This window comes from Danio aesculapii, chromosome 1, assembly GCF_903798145.1.
Source record: "Danio aesculapii chromosome 1, fDanAes4.1, whole genome shotgun sequence".
Lineage (NCBI taxonomy): Eukaryota > Metazoa > Chordata > Actinopteri > Cypriniformes > Danionidae > Danio > Danio aesculapii.
In genome coordinates, this window is record NC_079435.1 from 25,940,847 (window position 1) to 25,966,035 (window position 25,189).

General features: G+C 35.7%; 2 protein-coding genes and 5 non-coding genes across 10 annotated transcripts; 6 read left to right on the forward strand and 1 right to left on the reverse strand.

The window, feature by feature from the left end:
- The first annotated feature begins 213 nt into the window (after positions 1–213).
- tpt1 (tumor protein, translationally-controlled 1) lies at positions 214–4,954 on the forward strand. Its single transcript, XM_056457989.1, has 6 exons — positions 214–325; positions 1,585–1,658; positions 1,977–2,164; positions 2,703–2,808; positions 4,097–4,213; positions 4,498–4,954. The coding sequence occupies exons 1-6, from the start codon at positions 298–300 to the stop codon at positions 4,498–4,500; spliced, it is 516 nt and encodes a 171-aa protein (XP_056313964.1). The 5' UTR covers positions 214–297; the 3' UTR covers positions 4,501–4,954.
- Positions 1,366–1,436, forward strand: LOC130234193 (small nucleolar RNA SNORD58). The gene has a single exon (XR_008838272.1). It is a non-coding gene; the product is annotated as a small nucleolar RNA SNORD58 (small nucleolar RNA).
- On the forward strand, positions 1,732–1,804 carry LOC130234200 (small nucleolar RNA SNORD58). Its single transcript, XR_008838273.1, has one exon. It is a non-coding gene; the product is annotated as a small nucleolar RNA SNORD58 (small nucleolar RNA).
- LOC130234227 (small nucleolar RNA SNORA31) lies at positions 2,489–2,622 on the forward strand. Its single transcript, XR_008838281.1, has one exon. It is a non-coding gene; the product is annotated as a small nucleolar RNA SNORA31 (small nucleolar RNA).
- On the forward strand, positions 3,923–3,993 carry LOC130234186 (small nucleolar RNA SNORD58). Its single transcript, XR_008838271.1, has one exon. It is a non-coding gene; the product is annotated as a small nucleolar RNA SNORD58 (small nucleolar RNA).
- LOC130234235 (small nucleolar RNA SNORA31) lies at positions 4,251–4,382 on the forward strand. The gene has a single exon (XR_008838282.1). It is a non-coding gene; the product is annotated as a small nucleolar RNA SNORA31 (small nucleolar RNA).
- A 1,040-nt stretch (positions 4,955–5,994) lies between the features above and the next one.
- On the reverse strand, positions 5,995–24,890 carry gtf2f2a (general transcription factor IIF, polypeptide 2a). 4 transcript variants are annotated; one of them, XM_056457968.1, is made up of 11 exons: positions 24,725–24,890; positions 19,660–19,771; positions 19,511–19,587; positions 19,296–19,369; positions 19,181–19,199; positions 18,960–19,104; positions 14,152–14,199; positions 13,804–13,885; positions 9,397–9,496; positions 9,171–9,314; positions 5,995–6,483 (listed from the first exon to the last, which is right to left on the reverse strand). In XM_056457968.1, the coding sequence occupies exons 3-11, from the start codon at positions 19,574–19,576 to the stop codon at positions 6,364–6,366; spliced, it is 798 nt and encodes a 265-aa protein (XP_056313943.1). In that variant the 5' UTR covers positions 19,577–19,587; positions 19,660–19,771; positions 24,725–24,890; the 3' UTR covers positions 5,995–6,363. The 4 variants fall into 4 exon arrangements, with proteins under 4 accessions (XP_056313943.1, XP_056313934.1, XP_056313925.1 ...); XM_056457959.1 differs by lacking the exon at positions 19,660–19,771; XM_056457950.1 differs by having other exon boundaries at positions 19,511–19,771.
- Between the last annotated feature and the right edge of the window lie 299 nt (positions 24,891–25,189).

Below are 25,189 nucleotides of genomic sequence, written 5' to 3' on the forward strand. Positions count from 1 at the left end.
TGAATAGCTTAATTTTGTGTATTTTCAGTATACAATATATTGTCCTGATACTTTTTTAACAAAGTATGTTTGTTTTTTAGGAATTTAAATAATTATTTAAATACTAATAACTTGTATTCTATTTTAAACTGTCTATGAAACGGAGGAGCTTTGATGTCACGGCGTTAGAGGGCGCTCGTGTCTCTCAGTGCATATATAAGATGCTCAATCGACGCGCCGGCCTTTTCAGCTGAGTCCACGATCAGGTCACAGCCAGCGCTGTTCGCCTCCTGATATCCCCAGACACAATCCAACAAAATGATCATCTACAAGGACATCATCACTGGTAAGAATGACGTCCAATTCGAAGTTATACATCAAAATGTTACGTTTTTGCTTATATTTTTGCCATCTAGTTTTCCTGGGTTGTTTTAAAGGTACTGTTTTTCCGGCTCAACTGCGGCCTAACTTTTAAGTGCAGTTAGCATTCTGGCTAACCAGCTGTAAAACTATGTACACGTTATTTTAATGGCTATTTTTATATCGTATTTCGTCTCCATTAGCACTACAAATTATTTGATCCCCAAGCTTAAGGATATTAAACAGCTCGGCTGTATTTAAGAAATACTGACTGGTAAATTGAAGTGTTAGCGCCTAGCATAAAACGCCGGTCGGCCGGCAACGTTATAACGTTAGGGCAACTCAGAAGTTGTGCTTTTAGTTGCTTTCGCAGGCACGCTGCCCGAGCACCATGTTCATTTTCACAAACAATGTGTTTATAAATAGTTTTAAAGGACAGAAGCTATAACATTAAAAACGCCGGTAGAAGCTTTTCTCCGTGTTCACAAATGATTTGGGGATGACGAAATGAGCGCTAAACAGGGCGTGTTGCTTGTCTAGGCCAGTTCACTACTTTAACTGAACGTACTCATTACTCCCTAAGCTTCTCAAAGCCCTTTTAAAGGAAAAGATGTTTCCTCACGCCCTGCACTTTCACTTGGCTTTGTGTGCTTTGATTAATGCGAGCAACGCGTTTAAATGGACTCGTTTTGTATTACAAACAATAAATTGACTGATTTTTAAAATAAAATATCAACTAATTAACTTAAAGTAGTTTTATCCTCGAGCTAAAACAAGCAAACTATTTTTCAATTTTGTGTAACTTTGAACTTTTTAGGAAATTGTCGATGTTTAATTTACACGTGTTTAAAGTTATTCTGTGGTATATTTTATACTAGGGTGTGACGTTGGGAAAGAAGCTTCCAGAACTATCAGTGTCATTGATTTTTATTTTCGGATTTGGAGACATTCCAGTAGACACTACTGATAGGCATAAGCAAAAGGAAGTTTTTTAACATTTCTGTAAATGATAGTCCACAAAAGTACGTACAGTGATGACATTCTTAGGACACCTTTGGAGGATATGACCAATGAAAAGAAAACATGTTCTGAGTACGTAACTTTGATGGGCTGTTGCAGACACGTTTTATCTAAACCATTTTCATAGCTAGCATGAAATATGGCAAATATTGAGCAAACTGACCTTTTAAAAAATATAAATAAATTAAAAAATAAAATAATTAAATTTACATTTTTTCTCCACAGGGGATGAGATGTTCTCGGACATCTATAAAATCAAAGAGTCTGAGAATGGAATGATGCTTGAAGTGGAGGGAAAGGTAAAGGGTTCTTTTACACTAATATGCATCCATTTGTTTATTTTTATGTTAAGTGACTGCCCTCTTGTTGAACGTGCGATGATGACAATCTTAGGACACCTTTGGAGGTTATGACCAGTGAGAAAAAACAACACTTTCTGAGTGCGTGTCTTTAATGGGCAGATTATTTTATTTATTTTTTTTTTTTTGATGCCCTAATTTCTTTCGTAAACTTATCAAAACTGGTGATATTAGTATCGATTCATTGTACATTTGGCTATCAAACTGATCTTTTTGGCATGAACAAATTACTTCAGCTCCATTTTCTTTTTTCCTCAGATGATCACCAGAGCAGAAGGAGACATTGATGATGCCCTGATTGGTGGCAATGCGTCAGCAGAAGTTGTGGACGAGGGCTGTGACAGCACTTCTGTCAGCGGTGTGGATATTGTCCTCAACCACAAACTTCAGGAGACCTCCTATGACAAGAAGTCTTACACATCCTACATCAAGGACTACATGAAGGCGTGAGTATGACATCAACGGGCATGAAATCACTTGTGAAGAGCATGTTGTACCTTGCAACAGCTATCTTGTTGAACAGCAAATATAAAGGCCCCCATGTGCTTGAAGCAAATATGGTGTGACATCACTTTAAATGATGTTATGATGAATAATAATATTTTAATCACATTTCAGTTTCCAGCATGAGATGCGTCAGGATGTTCAATACCTCAGAGGATGAATGGAAAAACTATTTTGCTGTCAGTATATTAGGGCCTCTATACTGCTAATTTCCCAATCATATATTTATTTTTATATATATATATGTATATATAATGCGCGCGCATTTGCATCATTGACAGCTCAGAGTCTTGCATTGTGGCCACCTGGGTTTCAATATGTTAAGATGCAAAATGAAAGGTCCCTGCGCTTTCTGCTTGCCCCATGAGTGGCATGTAAGATTGAATATGGGACTACAAATGTTCTCAACTCTACTTTGATTTTTCAGTTCTATGAAGTCTTGTGGTGTACTCACTTGTTTTTTTTTTTGTTACATTACAGAGTTAAGGCCAAGTTACAGGAAAGTGCACCTAATAGGGTAGATCCCTTTATGGCTAACGCACCAGCTGAGGTCAAGAAAATCCTAGGCAACATCAAAAACTTTCAGGTAGGTTGAAGTGACCGCTGAAAGGGTCGTTGTGCCATATCTGTATGCAGATTGATGTAAGATAATTTTATATCCTCATAAAAATCTAATTTAAAATCAGTATTGTTGGGAAGTTTGAGCTTTGACCCATTTTAATTTATTTAGATTTTTAATTTATTGTACAAAATTATTTATTTATAATTTATTGTACTGTGTACTTGTATAAAAATCACATGTATGTGGAAAATGTTTATTTTTATATCCATTTTATGTTTTTATATATTTTTATATTAGTATGTAACAGTTGTATTTATACATTTTAAAGTGTGTAAATGTGCATTTATATAGATAATAAATGTACACCGTATGCGTTTTAAACCAGTAACTGTTTACATTGTGAATAGGGCTGCACAATATATCGTTTCAGCATGGATATCATGTTCATATCTGCAGTAGTTACATCACAGGATCTGCAATGTCCAATCTGGATTGTAGCGGAGTAGGCGTTAAAACATAATTGTGGAGTAATTACAAAGTTTAACCACATTATTAATCACAAAATTATATCATTTGTATGTGCTTTTAATGTCTGACCGTGTACACATTTCAAGCCAGTTTAAAGCATTTAGGTGCAGAATTAATTTTAGTAACTTAAGAAACATTAATTGTTAATGTGCAGCATTTATGCAATGTAATTTAGTTATTTATTTACATTAATCAATCTGTGTGCCTAAAATACTGTTCAACTATGATTAAACCATGTTTTATTTCATTTATAGCTTTGCTTTAACTGTATCCTTGTGATTTTATTACTAATGCATATGCTTTCCACGTTACAATAATCCAAATACTGTCCTAAAATTATTATTTTTCACATAGAGCTATTCATTTAATCTGTTAAAATTATACTTTCATATCGCAATAAGTATTGCAGAAACAAGATATTGCAATGTCAGTTTTTTTTTCCAATATTGTGCCGCCCTCATTGTAAAATAGCACTAGTTTCCAGCCTTTTATTTTCTCCATTTTAAATAAATATTCTTGTTTGTGTTTACTTCAGTAGGGTCTACTAGAATACTTCTAAAGGAGATTAGATACATTTGAGAAGTCTATAAGTAACAGCCCTCTTAAAGACGTACAGTGATGACATTCTTAGGACACCTTTGGAGGTTATGACTAATGAAAAGAAAACATGTTCTGAGTACCTGTCTTTGGGCTGTAGCAGACCTTAAAAACAATGAAAGAGGACCTCTTCACATGTAATGGAGCTCTTAAGATATAATTGTTTTTTTTTTTCTCCTTCTCACAGTTTTTCACTGGTGAATCCATGAACCCCGATGGAATGATCGGTCTCCTTGACTTCCGTGAGGATGGAGTCACACCATACATGATCTTCTTCAAGGATGGTCTTGAGATTGAGAAATGCGTAAGTTTCCTTTAACACTTCAATACATTAGTGTAGTGGGCATCCACTGATAGGCCTGTTGCCTTGGTTTGTGGCCTCTGGTTTGCACAAGGATGCAACAGTAATATTCCTCATTATATCTGTCCATCTCTAAATGGTGGCTGGAAAAGTCTAATATGAGGAGAATAGGACATTTTTGTATCTGCATTTAAAGCATGAAAAGCCGCTTCTGCTTAAGTGTTTGATGGCTTGTAAAGTTATCAGTAATGAAGCAATGCTCAATCTTGTGTTCTTTCTTCCTGTAGTAAACGTCCCACGCTTCTACAAATTACCCCTCAAACTCTGGCCTCTGCTTGATGGTTTGGCCCGTGGATTAAACCAGTCATTCCCCCTCATCCTCTCCATCAGGACCAGAGGCTCTTTTAACTTCACGAGGCCACTGTTTTCATTTCTTGATTGGCTTATGTCCGTCTACAGCAAGAAGACGTGAACGTTCCCTTCATGAAATTTAAAAACAGGACTTTTAGCAAGCCAAGCCACAACGCGCAGAGATTGTGGTCAAGAAACTGAGTCATTTTCGGGGTTCTCTTTTATGTCTTGGTCTTCATGGAAGTGAAGCTGACTGCTGGCTTCTCATTTGCTGTGCATGTCGGCTTCTCATTTCAGCAGATGTACAGTTGTAATTTCCCCCTTTCCATTGAATCACAGGATTGTATAGGATTTCTCGGCACCGTTATTGAATAAAATCAAGCTGCTGGCTAATTAAGTATTTCCTTGTTTTAACTGTCTAACATGTTTTAGACGCTTCATATTCAAAAGTGACTTCTTTGGTGGAGCTGTTGGTCAAGGGTCACAGAAAGATAGAAGTAACAATTCAAGGATAAATGTTGAAATTAGCTGTACTATAAAGCAGGATGGTTTGTTAGCTGCTCAAATTTGACTGTTTGAGGACAAAACTGAATTTAAACCTGTATTTAAACCAACTATACAAGACTAATTTTGTGAAATGAGCATGTTAAGGTGGCAGTTTTGAAAGTTTTAGTTATGTCAATGCATTTACTTGCAAAAAAAGGAAATTGATGAATTGGAGTTCACTTAAATCTCAAAAGCTAATTTGAAAATTAAAGATGTGCAGAGTTTCCCAGCCATTTTCTAAGAGAAAAACTAAGGAATGGGAGGAATGTTATGAATTTTTTGAACCAGCAATTGAAAAAGTATTACACTGTCTGTGCATGTGGATTATTAGCTGGTAATTCTAGATGGAGATAACCTTCATGGCAAATGTAACATTTAGTTTGTTTAAATAGCTCTGATTTGTCAGTGATTACAAACTTCACATCTAAAGCAAATGTTATGTTCTCAGTTTATTCAAACAGGAATGGAACCATTTTGTATATTAGAATTTGATAAGAAAATCAGGCTCATTCTAATATTAGGTCATTTGGGGGAACATGAATTAGAGATTTACCTAGAAGATAAATGTATATATTTACCCCATATTTTGGTCAATAAGGAAACATTCAAATTTAAACCATTCACTTGCAAGTCAATGAAAAGCAATCCTGTTAATTACAATATGCACTAAAACGACACTAGTAACATGTCAGTTGAGGGATTTGGTGCCAATTGTTTCCCCCCAAGAGTCTCCTACACTAAAAAGCGATTCGTAATTGTGTATACTCACTGTAACTCGAATCCTATATTTACTTAATGTCTAGAATTATTTACATGGATCAATTATTTTAAGGCAATGGGTTTACTTAGGAGTCAACTAATCACTAAAAACAAGAGGAAACGGCAACTGTTGTACAAAACCTTTATTTCAAGAATATTTACTGAAGTGAAATATACAAAATAACTGCGTTTCAATCAGAAAACCAAATCAGAATATTTTACTTAAAATTCTAACATCACCTTGTTAAACATCGACAGCTGCTGTAAATTGCGTGCTTTTTTTTGTTTTTTTTTCCCTCAGTTATGATTGAACATTCCCATTACTCATTTCTCATGTCAATTCCTCAACATAAACACTAAAACATCTTAACATTGTAAAACGTAACATGAGTTTCAGATGCACCTCTAAAAACATCAGCATCCTTGAAATAATCCAGAAATAACATTTCACTGTCACTAAACAGGGTCCAAACACAAGCAGGTGATTTTGAAGAGGATCAGTCGCTCTTCTCCTCGCTCTGGTAATGCCTGTACTCCGGTTTGAGCTCCCAGGTGTTTTTGTGAGTGCCTTTGACATTGTATATGCCAATGTCCCGAAGAATCTCCTTCAAGTAAATCTACAGAAAGCAAGGACAGGAGTTTTTAAAAGAACACGACCCTTTAGAAGTTTAGGGTCATTTAATACTTTGACCAAGGGTACATAGTCTATAAACATGACAGATATTTGACATTTTTAGGATTGTGAAAATGTCTTACGCGTTTAAGCCTTACATAATATACGCACGTTAATAAAAAGCTATAGAGATATTGCTATGTTACTACAATTAATAAGTCATTTACAACAGACATCAAGTTTCAAAGATTTATGAATGATGTGACATTTAAGATGACATTTTAATGTGGACTTAGAGGAGGAATAAATTAAACGTGTGGATAAGAAGTTTGCCATCATGTGCGAAAAACAAAAACTGCAAGAAAAGCAAATTCATTTCAAAAAGAGATTTTTTTTGACTGAATGAATGAGATTTTGGTATTTAAAAAACAAGAAAAAAAATCTACATTAAAGCAAGATACGACTATTTGAAAATCAGCAATGTGAGGGTTAAAAACACAAACAAACAAAAATCACCTTTACAGCTGCCCAATGAAGTGCTTAGCAATTCACATTAGTAATCATAAAATGAGTTTGAATGAAAATATCTTGATATGAACAATTTTTTTGGGCTGAACTACCCTTTTAAAACTGGTTGTGGTATCACAAATGTGTTTTTACTGTATGTAATCAAATAAATGCAACATGGGAGAATAAAGGTTTCTGCAAATTTAAGACCATTATTAATGAAATTCCAGAATTAAAGCTAATGGAAAAGTAAATGACTTATACTGTCCTCATCAAAACATTATAGCTATTTTTTAAGCCACACTTTAATGTGTCAAAACAAGCAAACTCTAGATGTATAGATGCACTTTTTTTCCCCAACATTTATTCAAATGGTTTTTAAAATATATACGCATATATGTCTGTCCAGGTCAGGGACCTCACCATAAATAAATGGAGAACTTTTACTGGTAAACTAAAACCAAATCTATATTTGAAAATAGAGTTCATATCATGACATTTTCATCCGCTTATCCAGGGCTGGGTCGCAGGGGCAGCAGTGTTAGGAGAGAACTACAGAGTACCCTTTCCCCAGACACTTCCTCCAGCTCCTCCGGGGGGATCCCGAGGCATTCCCAGGCCAGCCGAGAGACATAGTCCCTCCAGCTTGTCCTGGGTCTTCTCCGAGGCCCCCTCCTGTTGGGACCTCCCTAGGTAGGCGTCCTGAACGCATCCAAAACTGATGCCTGAGCCACCTTAGCTGACTTATCTCGATGTGGAGGAGCAGCAGCTCTACTCCGAGCTCCTCCCGGGTGACAGCTCCTCACCCCATCTATAATGGCTCATTTCTACTGACTGGTACAGTACAGTACGGGTCGCTACGGGTCACTTTTATCAGGCTTGCGTTTCCGCTACCAAGGGTATTTGTTTTTCGAGCTTTACTCTCGTGTTTGTCAGTTTCTGACAGGATCGGGTTTCAAAAGCACGTCAATAATCAAGTGCACGTTATTATGATCAGCTCAAGAAGTTTGTTATTTGAAATCGCAAGCAAGAAAGCGAAACCACTAGCGCTTCAGACTGGCGCGTAAAAAACTAAGGGGCACAGGGTAAATCTGCTCTTCTTTCTGGCTTTGTGGCTGTTCATCAAGACAACGACAAGGTTTGTTTGAGCCTGGGTTGACCAAGGCTCATTATTATATGTTTATATATTTATGCTGTAATCTCTCGGCTGTGTATTTTAAAGATGGCGGTTCTTTTGTTTTCATTCTGGTTTGTTGCGCAAGCGAATGACGCATCTCTGTAAACCAATAGCGTTCAGCTGCGCGTCTAGCTCTGCGTTTTGGTACCCTTTCGAAAGGGTGCTGAAAAAAGGGTATGGTACGGTTCGATTTGGTACGCCTTTTGACAGTGGAAACGGCCATAAAAGCGTACCAAACCGTACCGTACCACTCAATGGAAATGGACCATAGGGGGGCACCCTGTGAAGGAAACTCATTTCAGCTGCTTGTATCCGTGATCTTGTCCTTTTGGTCATGACCATAGATGAGAGTAGGAACGTAGATTGACCAGTAAATCAAAAGCTTTGATTTCGGCTCAGCTCCTTCTTTACCACAACAGACCGGTACATCGACCGCATTACTGCTGCACCAATCCGCCTGTCCATCTCACGCTCCATCCTTCCCTCACTCGTGAACAAAACCTCAAGATACTTGAACTCCTCCACCTGGGGAAAGCACTTTTCTCCAACCTGTAGATGGCAAACCACCTTTTTCTGGTGAAGCACCACGGCCTCAAACATGGAGGTGCTGATTCTCATCCCAGCTGAGTCACATTCGGCAGCAAGCCGCCCCAGTGCATGCTGAAGGTCTATGTTCGATGAAGCCAACAAAACAACATCATCTGCGAATAACAGAGATGAAATCCAGTGGTCCCTGAACCGGACCCCCTCCAGCCCAAGGCTACGCTTCGAAATTCTGTCCATAAACAGAGTTCTAGTTAAACGTTTTGCTAAAAGTTTTACTGAGATGGATTGTTGGTGATTGGGCAGTATCAGCCTGATTGAGTAGCTTTTCATGGACACAGGAAAATTAAGACCTGTTTAAAACGAAGACCTAAAATTATGTCAATTAAGGCTTTTTAAGACCCCGCGGACATCCTGAAATAATAGACTTATTTGAAAATAAATAATAAATAAATAAATCTCACCACAGGCTGTTTTGTGATGTCCACCAGATCCTTAATGTTATAAAACTGATGCTTCTCAAAAGCAGAGAACAACATGTCCAGCACCTGCTGTTTATCTGCACGTGCCCTCTTCCCTTCTTCTTTCTTTCTCTTCTCATAGTCGAGCTATGAAAAACAAACAAACAAAGTGTTATGCATGACACATACAGAAGACTCCTGTTTTACAACAGAAATCATATTGACCTACATTATAAGCGTGGTTAGCCACAGGTTTGTAGTTACTGGTAACTGCTTTGTCCAGCTGCTGAGAGAACCTGAGGGGTTTCGATAATTCCTCAATCTGCAGTCTGCAAAGGAAAAAGACATCCTTATTAGATCCAGATATGAATATATTCAAGTTTAAGCATCAAACAGTGTGTGTCAGAAAGAGGAGTCTTTATAGACATAATATAGAGCCTATATGCTTACGAAATAAACTGCATGAAATAAAAAAGATTATACAAATCTACAGACCATTTTGAGGGATGTAAACAATAACAATGGTCCAGACATATTTCCTGTTTTACATTTTAAATGTCCATAGCTTCTGAGAGTCTAAAAAGTTCCACATATTGATAAATAATGTCACGATAGCGGTTTTAACATCAAGTTCTGATTGAATTGTCTCGTTACAGATATGAAATAGTTTGACAACAAGCAGGAAATGTTCATGGGCCGATGACATGTCATTGAAATGGTCTACATTTCACTGATTACTGAAACAATGCTAATTTAGATCAGAAGTTGTTTTAAAAGTCAAAATGGGCCTCACTTTCATTGTCAATGTGCTATGTCATTGTGCTAAAACATGGCAACGGTGTGCCAAATCAATGCAGAAAACATGTTAGCACTGTGCTTAGTGTTTACAGAACATAATTTTCATGTTAATGCATTGTCAACTCATTTGTGATCTATTGATCATGAAAAACGTTTGGCCATATGAGAAGTGCTCATGCCCAACTGAGCTTGGTTTCTCTCTAGGTTTTTTTTTCCTCTTCACTTTCATCCATTGTCAAAGTTTTTTTTTCTTCGTCACTGTCGCCACTGGCTTGCATAGTTCGGGATTTGTAGAGCTGCGCATAGATGGATTACTCTTCAGTGTTTGGACTCTCAGCAGTGAATATTAAACCACACTGAACTGAACAGAAATCTCAAAACTGAACTACATGGTTTCAATTCACTATAATCTTCTATGTGCTGCTTTGACACAATCTACATAGTAAAAGCGCTATACAAATAAAGATGAATTGACAAAAATAAGCACAATAGCATTTTAAGTAAAAAGTCCAAATTAACAACAAAAAAATTTGTAACCCAAAATACTTTACCTAGATTATGTTACTGACGACAATTTTCATCATGTAGTTCAAAATCAACAAGAGACTACAATTTGTAAGAAATCCACCAAGCACTGTTAGCAATGTTTTAAAACATGCTAGCATTAGCAGTGTGTTAAATCATGCTAGCTATAAGATAAAACATCAACAGAGTTTATTCTTAGAAATATAACAAATGGCTAAATCCTACTAAGTGTACTGTACCACGCTACTAAGCTACAGGCCTCATACGGTCATGGAAAACCTGGAAAAGTCATGGAATTTTGACATGGCATTTTCCAGGCCTGGAAAAGTTTTGGAAAAACAGAAAAACCCACAAAGTTTTGGAAAAGTCATGAAAAACAGATATCTGTATGCTTGAAATATAGGTTGGTTGTCTTTAATTCTTTTCTGTCCTAGGCAGAGATCGCGTTAACCGAATATTTTCCGTCAATGACGGATTTTTTTCAGCAGTGACGGAAAAATCTGAGGGTGATCCGTCATTTTGACAGATTATGCTGAGGGCGATCTATTGTAACGTGTAGATAACTGTAATTCCCACTCCTGTCCAGCTGATGGAGATTGCCCTTATTAATTAGCAATCGTCTTGTTTTGTCTCCTCTTTGTCACCGCTGCGTACAGTTGTTGCAAAAATGTCACGGCAGCTGAGTGTGAGAAGTTTCTTTAAACGGCCAAATAGTGATATTATTATTATTAAGGGTGAAAAAAGAGGAAGTGATGCAGTGGACGATGTAGATCAAACTCCTCACTGACAGCGCGTTGAAGAGCTATGGACTGGATGACTTGGAGCGCGTTTGTGAGCACAACGGAACGCAGAGGGGTGCATCCGCGCCCCTGGTGCAGAAAGAGCGCGTGCTGCAGGATTTTTGCCCTGCGAAACGAGTGCTTGCAGGATCGGGAAATCCCACATTCAGAGAATCCTGCAAACTTCTGATCACTTCCTTAGGAGAAATGTTTTCTGACTACAAAACGCTGGCTGAAGTGGCGCTAGTAATTCCGGTCTCCAGTGTGGTAGCAGAACGCGGCTTCAGCCTCCACAACAAAATTAAAACGGTCACGAGAAGTCGACTTTCCGAGGCAAAGACACAGAATTTAATGACAATTGCCTCTGCATCAGTCTCCCTTGATGCGTTTGATTACGCACAGGCAAGCACCCAGTTCAGGTCGACGCGGACCAGGAGGAAGATATGAGTTAAGGCAAATAGTCCTACAGAACATCGTCTGAATTATATTTCAAGTTATGTTCTTATCACCATAGTTTTTCTATAACTGCACTTTATAACTTATACCTGTATCCTGCACTTGCTGCTATTGCACTGCTGGTTAGACCTAAACTGCATTTCGTTGCCTTGTACTTGTACATGTGTAATGACAATAAAGTTGAATCTAATCTAATCTAATCTAATCTTATATTAGTCGGAATTATATTTTATAATATATCTTGTTGTTTACATCTGCTTGTGTTCAGGCACAAATCGCCGTATTTTTATTCCCTCCACCGTCAGTGCAAAAAAACACATGAAACTTGAACGAATTTGGAGTTTTTGTTCATTTGTCAAATAAATAAATGAATAATTTAGCCTATAAGCTCATTGTGCAAGTTCATGATGAAAATATGAATGAAAAAAGCGATTAGACAATATGCTAATTAAATGACGGGCAATAATAGGTTATGATGGAATTTTTACAACCCTTTCCGTCAAAATGACAGACAATGAGAAAGTCTAACGCGACCTCTGGTCGTAGGCCAATCACATACTCTCACATTATTAGTTTGGTGTAAGCATTATCTAAATAAAATTTACATAGATATAGATATAAATTGGGTGTTACAATGGCGCAGTGGTTAGCACAATCGCCTTACAGCAAGAAGGTCACTGGTTCGAGCCTCGGCTGGGTGAGTTGGCATTTCTGTGTGGAGTTTGCATGTTCTCCCGGTGTTTGCGTGGGTTTCCTCTGCGTGGTCCGGTTTGCCCCACAGTCCAAAGACATGTGCTATAGGTGAATTGGGTAAGTCTATAGTGTAACTTGTCTATATGTGTATGGATGTTTCCCAGTGATGGGTTGCAGCTGGAAGGGCATCCGCTGCGTAAAACATATGCTGGCTAAGTTGGCGGTACATTCCGCAGTGGTGACCCCAGATTAATAAAGGGACTAAGCCGAAAAGAAAATGAATAAATTGAAACTAAAAAGATTGTTGCGTGTTTACGATATGCTGTAATAAATTAACATGTATTGTTTTTTACCACCCATATGTAGACATTGCATGAAACATTAGGTCATGAAAATATATTTGAAGGTCTTGGAAAAGTCATGGAATTTTAGTAGTTAAAATGTATATGAACCCTGAAGCTAACAGCATGTTAAAGGAATAATTCACCAAAAATTTTTTACATTTACTCATTCAAGCGGTTCCAAACCTTCTTTAGTTTCCTTTCTGTTTTGTTTTTTGTTGAAGACAAAAGATGATATTTAAAAAAAAAAAGTTACAAACCTGTAACCCTTGACTTCCACAGCAGGAAAAACTAATAGACTTGAATGGCTACAAGTTTCCAATATTTTTAAAAATAATGTCTTTTGTGTTCAACAAAATAAAGAAACTCAAACAGGTATGTGACAAGTGAAGGTTGAGTAAATGATGACAGAATTTTCAGTTTAGGGTGAACTATCCCTTTAAATCATGTTAAAGTAACACTACCCACCATTAAAATATGCTAGCAGTGTATAAAACTACATTAGCAATGTGTTAAGTTATGCTACCAAATTTTCAGGCTAATGTCATAAAAAAAATCTAAGTTTGTTTATTTTAAACCACAATTTAAAACCCCCTGATTCAGTGCAAGGTAAAACTGAAGCTATTTGATGCTTATTACAGTATTGTGCTAGCTTAGTAAGATAGCTTGGCAACATAGCTTGGTATCTGTGCGATTCAACAAATAAATTACTTGCAAATTTCTATGACAGCAATAATACAATCTGTAAAGCTCACTATATATATATATATATATATATATATATATATATATATATATATATATATATATATATATATATATATATATATATATATATATATATATATATATATATATACACATATATATATATATACATATATATATATATATATATATACATATATATATATATATACATATATATATATATATATATATATACATATATACATATATATACATATATATATATACACACACACACACACACACACACACACACACACACACACACAAAATACAGTGCATATTTGAACCTACTTCTTAAGCCTCATGTAGCTTTCACTGACGGCCGGTCTGCATTCAGCTCTCTGCACCACTACTCCTTCCAGTGCGATTTTATCTTTGTGAGAGAACAGAGACATTAATACTCAACGACAGTTATAGCCACATAATCGCTGCTGTAACGCTGCCCATCATTACATAAGCAGCAGCGAGAGGCACAACAGCATGTTCTGTGCTAGTAAACTGTTCACCAATCATTAAAATTAGGTGATAGCAAGAATTATTTAATAATTTCTGTTTTGTTGGCTGATTGTCAAATCAAAGGCCATTAAAAATGCTTGATTTGGTCTTTCCCGGACCTCCACTCCAGCAGTGGGCACTCACCTGGGCCTGAACCTGTACCTGAGCCGCTGGCCTCAGCATCTGACTGCCCTACGAGAGGGATGGCAACATGAGAACGAGGGGAAAACATGCCAAAGTAATCATGGCACGCCAAACCTCACTGTAGCAGTTAGCGGAAGCAAACGCGCACACAAACTCAAACCACGCAGATACAACCAACAAGCCACACAAGAGAGTCTCCGATCAGTCACATTGTGTTAGCTTTGTTGAAACCAAAGAGTAAATCAATCCACACACACACGCGCACACACACACACACACACACACACACACACACACACACAAATAAAATAAATTTAAATAAAAACGATTAAATAATAAAATCCAATTTCTTCAGCTGTGATTTATGACAGAATATATAATAAAAAATGAGGATAATGATTTATGGTAATTTTTAACATTTTGAGATCCAATATATTTTGTTTTTTTTTTTTGTTCTTTTACAGTGCAATGTACAGTTGAAGTCAGACTTATTAGGCCCCCTGAATTATTTGCCCCCCTGTTGATTTTTTTCCCCAATTTCTATTTAACGGAGAGTAGATTTTTTTCAACACATTTCTAAACATAAGTTTTAATAACTCATCTCTAATAACTGATTTATTTTATATATTTGTCATGATGACAGTACATTATATTCATTAGATATTTTTCAAGACACTTATATACAGCTTAAAGTGACATTTAAAAGGCTTAACTGGGAAAAAATAGCTAAAAGGGGCTAATAAATTTGGACCTTAAAATGGTTTTTAAAAAATTTAAAACTGCTTTTATTCTAGCTGAAATAAAACAAATAAGACTTTCTCCAGAAGAAAAAATATTATTAGACATACTGTGAAAATTTCCTTGCCCTGTTAAACATCATTTGGGAAATATTTGAAAAAGAAAAAAAAATTCAAAGGGGGGCTAATAATTCTGAGTTTAACTGTATATAAATAAACCGTAATATATTGCTGTCTATATATATAGGTTGTTTTCAATCACATGGTTCTGATGACGTGCAAAATTTAGATGGAGGGCAGGAGGTAAAAGAACTAAATGGGAGACAGAGGAAAGTCCAAATTTTTGCAATTGATACCATATTTCAAAGGAGATATTAACAGAAAATAATAACATATGCTGGGCTCTACGAGGGTCGAGTTTTCAACTGAACTAACACACAGTTGAAGTCAGAATTATTAGCCCCCCTTTGAATTTCTTTCTTTTTTAAATGTTTCCTAAATTATGTTTAACATAGCAAAGAAATTTTCACAGTATGTCTGAAAATATTTCTTCACAGTGTGTCTGATACACATTTATTAGGATTTATTTATTAATTTTTTTAATAAGATGAATTGTCAGCCCTTAAAACAAACAAAAACATTCAAAAATAACTGGATCCAGGACACTCCGCAGAGAAAATAAACAACTAAAGAAATCATCCGATCCCACAATTACACAATGAAGAAGTGAATTAGAATGGCAACTATAGATTTGGACATTTGGTCATGCACACACAACACCCAAGACATTACACAACACAACTCCATGTTAATCAAAGAATATAAAGGCGGTGAGTAGATTTGTTTTCCAAAACCAGTGATATTTGAAGGCCCATTCTAATTCTGCCATTAAAATTAAAACCACACATACACACATGGACACGCACTGATTGTGAGGTCAGAGCAACTGCAAAAGCTTAAGAGACCAGGAGGTGAAAGACATTACAACCTAATTAATAATAATCTGACTCATTTCACACAACACACAAACAGTAGAAAGAGAGGAAGGGAGTATGAGGTAACTCGAGTATTACAGGACATCCCAGAGATTACACAAAATTACTTACCGGATGAGCTGTTAGAGAGAAAATGTTCAGCTAACAAAAAGTGGTGACATTATACACTTTTTTTTACACTTTTCATAATAAAAAAATAATTGGTGTAAATTTAGTAACCTTACTTAACGTTATGCTTTAATGAATCTATTCATATTAACGTTAGTCTCAGCATTTACTAAAACAAGACCAAATATTAACATTAGTAAATGGAAGAAGGACATGAGCATTATTGATAAATGCAGTAAAATACACAGTTTTTGTAGGGCTGTGCAGTATCACAAAAATCTCATATCATGATACAAGTCATCTCATATCCTGACAAGAATACCTCATGAAACGGGCCAAACGGTTAGAATATTTTTAGTTTTTTTCCATTTTAAAGTGCATACTCGAAAATCTACCCATTCACATTTCTCACTTTATTCAAAACTTCAGGTAAAATCTTTAATTAAGAATGTAGAAATTTTAAATATTTATTAATTATAAAACACTTCTCAAAAACAAATGATTTCAGGGCCAACATAAAATAATCACAAATAAAATGCAAAATGTAAACCATTGTTTTTTCAAAATTGCTTATTAGTCATCTGTCTGTCTGCATCTTCATAAAGCCATGTAATGTTGTGCTCATATAAAACATGTCTAATTTTTTATGTCTTTATGATTATTAATAAAGTTGAATGTTTAAGGGTATAGATTATATGATGACCTCAGTGTCATCCCTCTTCAGAGTAAATCTGCAATAATATGCATGTCATTGCCTTTTCTGTATGTCAAATGATTCGTTTCCTCAGGATCCACCAAGCTAGGTCAGAGGTCATGGACACTTCTTGAGAGGACCGGAGCTCTTCAAGAATTGGAAACAAGCGTTTCCTTAGTTATTTGTGTTAAACCTTTTAAAGTCAATTCCTTTGTAAGCTGTATGTAAGCTGCCAGTTTGGATGCTGATAATACCAGTTTGATAAGACGGCTGAGAGAACCAGAAACAGCCTTGAGTAAGCAACAGATTGTACTGTGTGTGTGTGTTCTATTCATTTGTGGACCAGTATTACAGGTCTGGGGTCAGCTCTGAATACCCTAGTGGCTGTCTGACATTTGTATGTGACACCAAGTAATCATTGGAAGATATTGTTCGGAATTACACACAAACACGCTCATGGAAATCTCTATATGTGTCTACATGTATGATGCGATTAATGACATTATGTGAGAGTGTAATTGTATAATTGTTGTTGTTTTGAGATTGCAAGCAGAGCGGCCTACAAACTCTATGAGAGTGTTGAAGCTGGCTTCTGCTAATGAAACTGCAAACTATCTACAGTAAACTTTCTTTTTAATTGAATCTCTGAATCCAGCTCTTCTTTTAATGACTGGTCATATTGGGTTAAAACTGTTGGTTCCCCTAAAATGTATAGTATGTATATATATATATATATATATATATATATATATATATATATATATATATATATATATATATATATATATATATGAAGAGTTCAGATGCAAAAGCCGCTAACGCCACTTCCGCCAAAAACAACTTCATGACATTGAGCGAATACTTTGGACACATAGCACGCCCAATAAATATTTTTGCTTCAAATCATCTAAAATCGCAGTGTCAGCCCATTAAAAAATAACGGTTTGTTTGCAAAAGCTCTCTAAACTTGTCTTTGACAGAAAAAGCTGCTATGTCCCAAGAACCAATCAAATGGTTTTATTCCGCTTCCGATTTTAAAAGATGGACTTTGATGAACTGGATGAGCCCATCCGACTGTAAATGAATAGCAAATGAAAATGTCCCTTACCTCAAAACTCTGTGCATTATAAGAAAAAGTAAACACACTGTACAGTCGAAAGTGTTGCATGCATTCATAACGTTGTTTTGCGCAGTGATGCTATGAATGAGTTCGATTTACTTTAGCTATCAAACATCAAACAGTAACTCTGTTTCACGAAAGACAAGTTAACGTGCTGTTTTTTTATCCTTGATGTTGTTTTAAGACTTTGAGTATGGTGAGGATGAATGAATGACAGCTTTTAAAAGTGTCTGAAAGACATCCCTTTTTGCCCAGTAGGCCTACCTTGTGTTTTATTTACTAATGTAAGCTGTGTTTTAAAAAGATAAATATAATGTATAAAACTATCCATTATTTATATTACTTCATATTACCTACACGTCTGATAAGCTTTTTATATTAATGGAGATTGCACAAATATTGATGTTTCACAATGTTTTTACACTACATTAAGCTTAGTTTGCAATGTTTACAATGCTCTACTTGCATTAAATCTAAATCCCAAATATCAGAAACAACAACAGATTGTTTACATTTAATTAATGTCAATTTTAAAGTTATTGATTACTTGACAGATTTCCTTCATGGACTAAGCAGATAGAAAATGAATGGTTGCCACAGTGGAATGAACCGCCACTTATTTGACAACTTTATGTATTTTTATGTGGTTTGTGTTATGTGTTTAATGGTAAAATAATTTCTAATTGCATCTTTAGTGATTTTTCAACTAATTACACTGTCTTGGTGGATTTAGAGGTTTTTGCAAAAAAGAGCACAAGTGGATTTAGCTGATTTTGACGCAAAAGAAAATCTACCTTGGTAAAAACCAGAGAATTGTCTAAAGTGACATTTTTGAAAAAAAGTTATTTTATATACCAGCTAATAAAATGAAACTGCTCAACCTAATCAGAGGAGCTGAAGGATTTAGAAGGTTTTGCATCAGAACTCTACATACATACAAACACAAGTTTTAAATACAGATTTTTGTGCTTAACAGTGTTTTTGTTTTTCACAGTTTAATACTAAATTAACAAACCATATACACACACTCACAATCTCAATAATAAAGATTAATTAAGGAGTAGTGATACATTTTAACCGCTCAGGGTTTCTAAATCTAGTCTGGACACAGAATTTAGTGTAATTCAGTATGATATCTTATTCCTGATTCTCACCTGAAGAGTTTTCAGTAAAAACAGCCAGAGTTTGTCCACCAACTGTCTGCAGAGTGAAAGGATGCTCTCTAGGGGCTCGTACCATAGAGGTCTTCTCTCCGATGGTCTCTATTGTGGTCAGCTCCTCATTGAGTGTGAATGACACCTGTCAATCAATCAATCAATCAGGAAAAACACAAAATTCACCTAAAGACAAGTCATATAAAAGACATTCAAGTTACCTCTGCTTTTCCTTGATTCCTGTACGAACAAGAGAAATGTTTATACGTTAGATATAAACAACACAACGTCTAGTTCTTCACAACTTGCGGACTACATATACACATTTCTACCTACTTGCTAATTCGGAGCTTTCCAACTTCTCCTCTCCCTGTTGCTTTGGTCCATTGCTGTGACAAATACTTTGGGACCTTTATGAACATTACACAACAGTGGCTTTAAAACGATGCATTCATTACAGTAAAAAAACATATTAAACATATCACCACATGTAGCATTTTATTTGCTACAGCTAATGCAGCTTAAATCATCGAGGTATTTAAATCACTTACTTTAACCAGCCATACACCAGCGTTCTGTTTCGCCCCCGTTAAATCTACCTCTCCTTTCTCCGACATGCTTGTTAATACTGTAACGTTAAAAATGTGTTTTATTAGATGTATTTCATGTGGATATAATATACCTCCTCCACGCTACACACATTAGCTAGTACTGCGGTCTCAACAACAGAACCGGTCCTACTTCTTTTTCTTCTTCTTGTGGGGTTAATGGCGGCTGGCAGACCAACTTACATGGTGCATTCCCGCCACCTACTGGATAGGAGTGTGGAGCCCATAATGTAGGAAAAAGCATGGGAACAAAAGATTATATATATGAATGGAGGGGATGAGATTACCAGGGAAAAGCGAATAGGAAGGAGAAGATAGGAGGGAAAAAAAAAAAAAAATTAAATAAATAAATCAAATTTAAAGTTTACAATCTAAATAAATTTACAATTTCTTTATTTTGCTAAACTATTCTCAAATTCTATTAATCAATTTTGTTTCTTTTAAGTAATTAATTAATTGGAGTATTATTTTACCTTGATTTGCACCATTTCCTAATAAGGTCTGAAATGACAGATTATTTATCCCGTAAATGTTTAATCCTTTAATTAATTGACTTCTCTGTTTTTCATATGTAACACATTCTTTAATTACATGTTCTAATGTTTCTATTTCCCCACATTTGTCACAGCAGCCTGTCTCATGCTTTCCTATTCTAAACTTATACTGGTTTAGCTAACAATGACCAACACGCAACCTAGTTATCACTACATCATTCCTTCTATTTCCAAACTTATTTCTAATAACACCCACACATCCTTGAATACTATGCATATGCCTGCCTTTTTCTCCATTTTCCCACTCCCTCTGCCATTTCCTACTTATTTCCTTTGCAATCTTGCTTTTCATCTCTGACTTACTTATTTTTATTTCTATTTGAGTGTGTTGCAATGCTTTCTTTGCAAGTTGATCTGCCTCTTCATTTCCTACTACTCCCATGTGGCCAGGAATCCACAAGAAGCTCACAAAATGTCCACATTGTCTGATTCTAAATAAATTTTGCATCACCTCATTCACCATGTCCGGTCTTGCGTTAGATGTTCCAGTAGTTAAGTTGTTTAGTACTGACATAGAGTCTGTGCATATTACTGATCTTAAAGGTTGCACTTCCTCTATCCACTGAAGAGCAAGAAGCATAGCTACTATTTCTGTAGTAAAGACAGAAAGACAGTCTGAAATTCTTTTTGATATTTTAACTTGGAATTTTGGGATATATACTGCTACTGCGGTTTTCTCGTATTTAGGATCTTTTGAACCATCCGTATAGATACATAGTTGCAGTATGATTGATTTATATACTGTTGCAATGTTTTTTCATTTAGCATATTTAAATCCAAGTTGTGTTTTTCCTCATATAAATATAAATCAATTACTGGTATATTAAAAAGCCAAGGAGGAATTGCAGGAGTTGGCACAGCTGGGGCTATATTGATGTCACTTATGACCATATTTTGAGCCGTCTCATTTGCTGTCCATCCAAAACTATCCATCTTTTTTTGTCCATATTCCCAGCATTCTTTCAATACTGCCTTTACTGGATGACTTTCTATTTGGCTTTTTATGCTGACCCAATATCTTGTCTTTATTTTAAGCCTTCTTAATTTTAGAGGCATTTCACCCATCTCTACTTGTATTGCTGTAATTGGTGTTGTTCTTAATGCTCCGCAACATATTCTCAATGCCTGAGACTGAATTGCTTCAATTCTCAATAATTGAGTTTTAGCTGCTGAACTATATACCATACATCCGTAATCGATAGTTGATCTTACCAATGCATTATATATTCTTTTAAGAGAGAAACGACATGCTCCCCATTCAGCTCCTGCCAAACATCTCATTACATTTATTCCTTTTTTACATTTATCTATTATTTTCTGAGTATGTACATTAAAATTCAATTTTACATCCATCCACATTCCTAGAAATCTGATTACCGATACCTGCTCTATTTTCTGTCCATATAATTTAATACTTATACTTGGGTTCATTTTCTTTTTTGAAAAGCAAATAACTTGAGTCTTATCAATAGAAAATCTAAACCCCCACTCATCTGCCCAATCTTGTACTACATTAACTGCATTCTGCATACACCTTTCTACATAACCTACATTTCTACCCCTCTTCCATAACGCACCATCATCTGCATATAGTGATCTTCCAATCCCTAACTCTATTTTTGAAAAAATGTCATTGATCATTATGTTAAATAAAATGGGGCTACTAACACTTCCTTATGGAGTTCCATTCTCTACCATATATACTTGGGAGAATGCAGAATCCACTCTAACTTGTATTGTTCTCTTGAGCAAAAAATTCTTGATCCAATTATACATTTTCCCTTTAATTTCCATTTTTTCTAATTTGATTAAAAGTCCTTCTCTCCACATCATGTCATATGCTTTTTCGACATCTAAAAATACTCCAATCAACACTTCCTTATTAACTTGTGCCTTTCTAATTTCTGCTTCCAAACAAATCACAGAATCCATTGTATTTCGCCCTTTCCGGAAACCACTTTGATAAGCGGAGAAGAGGTTTTCCTTCTCAATGACATAAACCAATCTGTTCATTACCATACGCTCCATTAATTTACATATATTTGAGGTTAGCGCTATAGGCCTGTAGTTATTAGGTTGAGAATGATCCTTACCGGGTTTTGCAATTGGTACTATGACACCATGTTTCCATTCTGCTGGTAAAATCCCTGATTCCCATACTTTATTAAATAGTTTTAGTATTATACATAATGAATAATCTGATAAATGTTTAATCATTTCATAGCAAATCTCATCTCTTCCAGGGGAGGTTCTCTTTACTCCTGCCAATGCTTTTTTAAACTCAAATAATGTAAACTCCCTATCTAATGTATCTCCAGATGGTCCTTTGTCATCCAACAGCCGCGGATTCCTGATCAAGATCTGTTCTCCATTTTCTCTTATTTCTTTAGTTAGGTTAGCATTACTATGAATCCTGGCAAAGTTTTTTGCTAAAATTTCAGCTTTCTCCACATCAGAAATTACTAATCTATTATTTTCTGTCAATGTAGGTATATTATTATTTCTTTGCTTTCCTGCCATTTTCCTTATCATACTCCATATGTCAGATACATTAATATCTTCACCAATACTGTCGCAATATTCTCTCCAATATTTCTTTTTAGCCATTCTAATTATTTTTCTCACTATTGCCTGAGCTCTTTTATAACTGATAAAGTCACTGTAATTTAATGTCCTTCTTACTCTTTTGAGAGCTTTATTCCTTTTACTTACTGCTTCACTACATTCATCGTTCCACCAAGGATCTGCTTTCTTCCTATCATTGACTTTCTTTTTTCCTATTACTTCTTCAGCAGCACTCTGAAGAATTTCACAAAGTTTAGAATTAATAACCTCCACCTCATCCTCACATCTATCTAATTCAGACATTCTATTATTACATATTTCCTTAAAATTTTCCCAGTCAGCTGTTCTAAATTTCCATCTTGGCATTCTTTTCCCCACATTTCGAGCTACCTCTAATCCAATTGTACTTATTATTGGAAAATGGTCACTACCGATTGTGTTTTGCTTTAATACTTTCCAATCACATCTTCCAGCTAGGCTTTCAGAAACTAATGTTAAATCTAAATTTGAGTATTTTCCATTTATTAACTCCACTCTAGTGTAACCTAAATCATTAATACATACCAGTCCTCCCCAATCCAGCATATCTTCTATAATTAGTCCATTGTGATCTGTTTTATTACTCCCCATAACGTGTTATGAGCATTAAAATCCCCACACCACACATTTTTATGATCTTCATTCCCTAGTATAAGTTCTAGATTATCCTTACTTAATTTACCACATGGATTATAATAATTTATTATTCTAACTTTCTGAGTTCCTTCCCATACTTCTACTACCACAACCTCTTGTTCCCCAGTGACCTCAACTGCTCTAAACCCGATACTCTGTTTAATAAATGTAGCTACCCCACCACCATTACATTTGTCTCTATCTTTTCTGACAGAGGTGTATCCATTTATTATAAAATCTAAATGTGATTTGAGCCAAGTTTCCTGAACACAAATAATGTCAGGACTATTTTCTTGATCTACTATGAATTTTTTAAATTCTTGTCCATTAGCAATTAAGCTTCTAGCGTTCCATTGAAGAATTATTAATACCATTATATATTTCCACATGGTTGACTGTATACTGTCTGACTGGTTCCTGATTGCATCTTGAGTCTGTCATTTATCATTTCCAACGTAACATCCTCTAATTCTAAATACTTTGCAGCAGCTCTGATAATGATTTTAATTCTTTCAGTCCTGCTTTCAGTCTGCGCAGAGCAATTTACCACTTCTGCTATAAATGTAATGAATGTAACTTTGTCTTTACATACTTCATTGTCTTTATTTTGATCTTTTGTCACTGTTTTTTGTTGTGATTCTGTTCCTCTGGTTTCTGTTTCTCTTGGTGTCTGTTTTACTTTCTTTATAGCTTCAGCATATGAAATTCCCTCGGTCAATCGTACATTTTGGACTTGTACTGCATTTTTCCTAACTTGACATCCTCCATAGCCCGCACTGTGTTCTCCTCCGCAATTACAACACCTTGGCTTTACATCCTGCCCACATTTACCATATTCATGGTCTCCCCCACATCTCTGTTTCCCTCTACAAACTGCTGCTACGTGTCCAAACTTTTGGCATTTGTAACACCGTACTGGTGGTGGGACATATAGTCTTACGTTGCAGCTCAAATATCCTAAATACACCCTCTCCGGTAGTTTGTTTTCATCAAAATGGATCATTACTGAAAGGCTGTCTACTTTTTCGTTATTTCTAACGCATTTTAGTCGTTTGACCTCTTTTACTGCTGCCCCAGTGATATTTCGTTTGATTTTCTCAACTGTTACATCAGTTGGGATTCCTGTTATAACTCCTCTAATCCATTTTTTTTCTTCTGGGATTGAACACATTACTTTATGTCCTAATAATGTCTTCATAGCCAGGGCCATCTTCTGTTGCTTTTATCCTTTACAATACAGTATCAGTTTCCCATCTCTTAAGGTTTTAACATGTTCAATCGTTCCTAACATTTCTTTGAGAGTTTTTGTAAGCTTCAAAGGATTGATGGCTTTCACAGAATCATTATCAAACTTCAGCATTACCTTATACTCTTCTCTTCTCCTTCTCGCCTGATGATTTCCCTTTTCGCTGTCTGTTTCAGATATTTGTGCCCAACTTTTCTTTCTTTTACGATTTTCTACTACTTTCCATTCATTGCCACCACTATTTACATCCACCATCTCATCCTCCATTTCCGGATCACTTCCGGAATCCACACTTCCTTCCGCCATTATCGCACCAGTCACAATCCAGCTTATTTTACCAACCGCCTTCCTCCCCTTAGTTCGGGGCCCTGTCTCCGTGCTCGTTCCACAATCTTTTTCGAACCGGTCCTACGGTGGCCAGTTAGGACAAAAAGGAAAGAAGGCAGGGCGACCAATAAAATCGCTTTTATTTCAGGTTTTAAATAGCATTTTAAATGTAGTTATTGTGGTGATTTATTTCTTTATTTATATTTAGTCGTTTTGGTAAATTCATGTTTTATTTAAAAGTACGTTTTTCAGAAG

Coding starts and splice junctions, on each gene's coding strand:
- tpt1 (XM_056457989.1), top strand. CDS start 298: ATGATCATCTACAAGGACATCATCACTG. Junction 1,659..1,976: donor TGCTTGAAGTGGAGGGAAAG/GTAAAGGGTTCT, acceptor TTTTTTCCTCAG/ATGATCACCAGAGCAGAAGG. Junction 2,809..4,096: donor GCAACATCAAAAACTTTCAG/GTAGGTTGAAGT, acceptor TCCTTCTCACAG/TTTTTCACTGGTGAATCCAT.
- gtf2f2a (XM_056457959.1), bottom strand. CDS start 19,576: ATGTCGGAGAAAGGAGAGGTAGATTTAACGGGGGCGAAACAGAACGCT. Junction 9,315..9,396: donor TGGCTAACCACGCTTATAAT/GTAGGTCAATAT, acceptor TGTTTTTCATAG/CTCGACTATGAGAAGAGAAA. Junction 6,484..9,170: donor ACATCACAAAACAGCCTGTG/GTGAGATTTATT, acceptor TGCTTTCTGTAG/ATTTACTTGAAGGAGATTCT.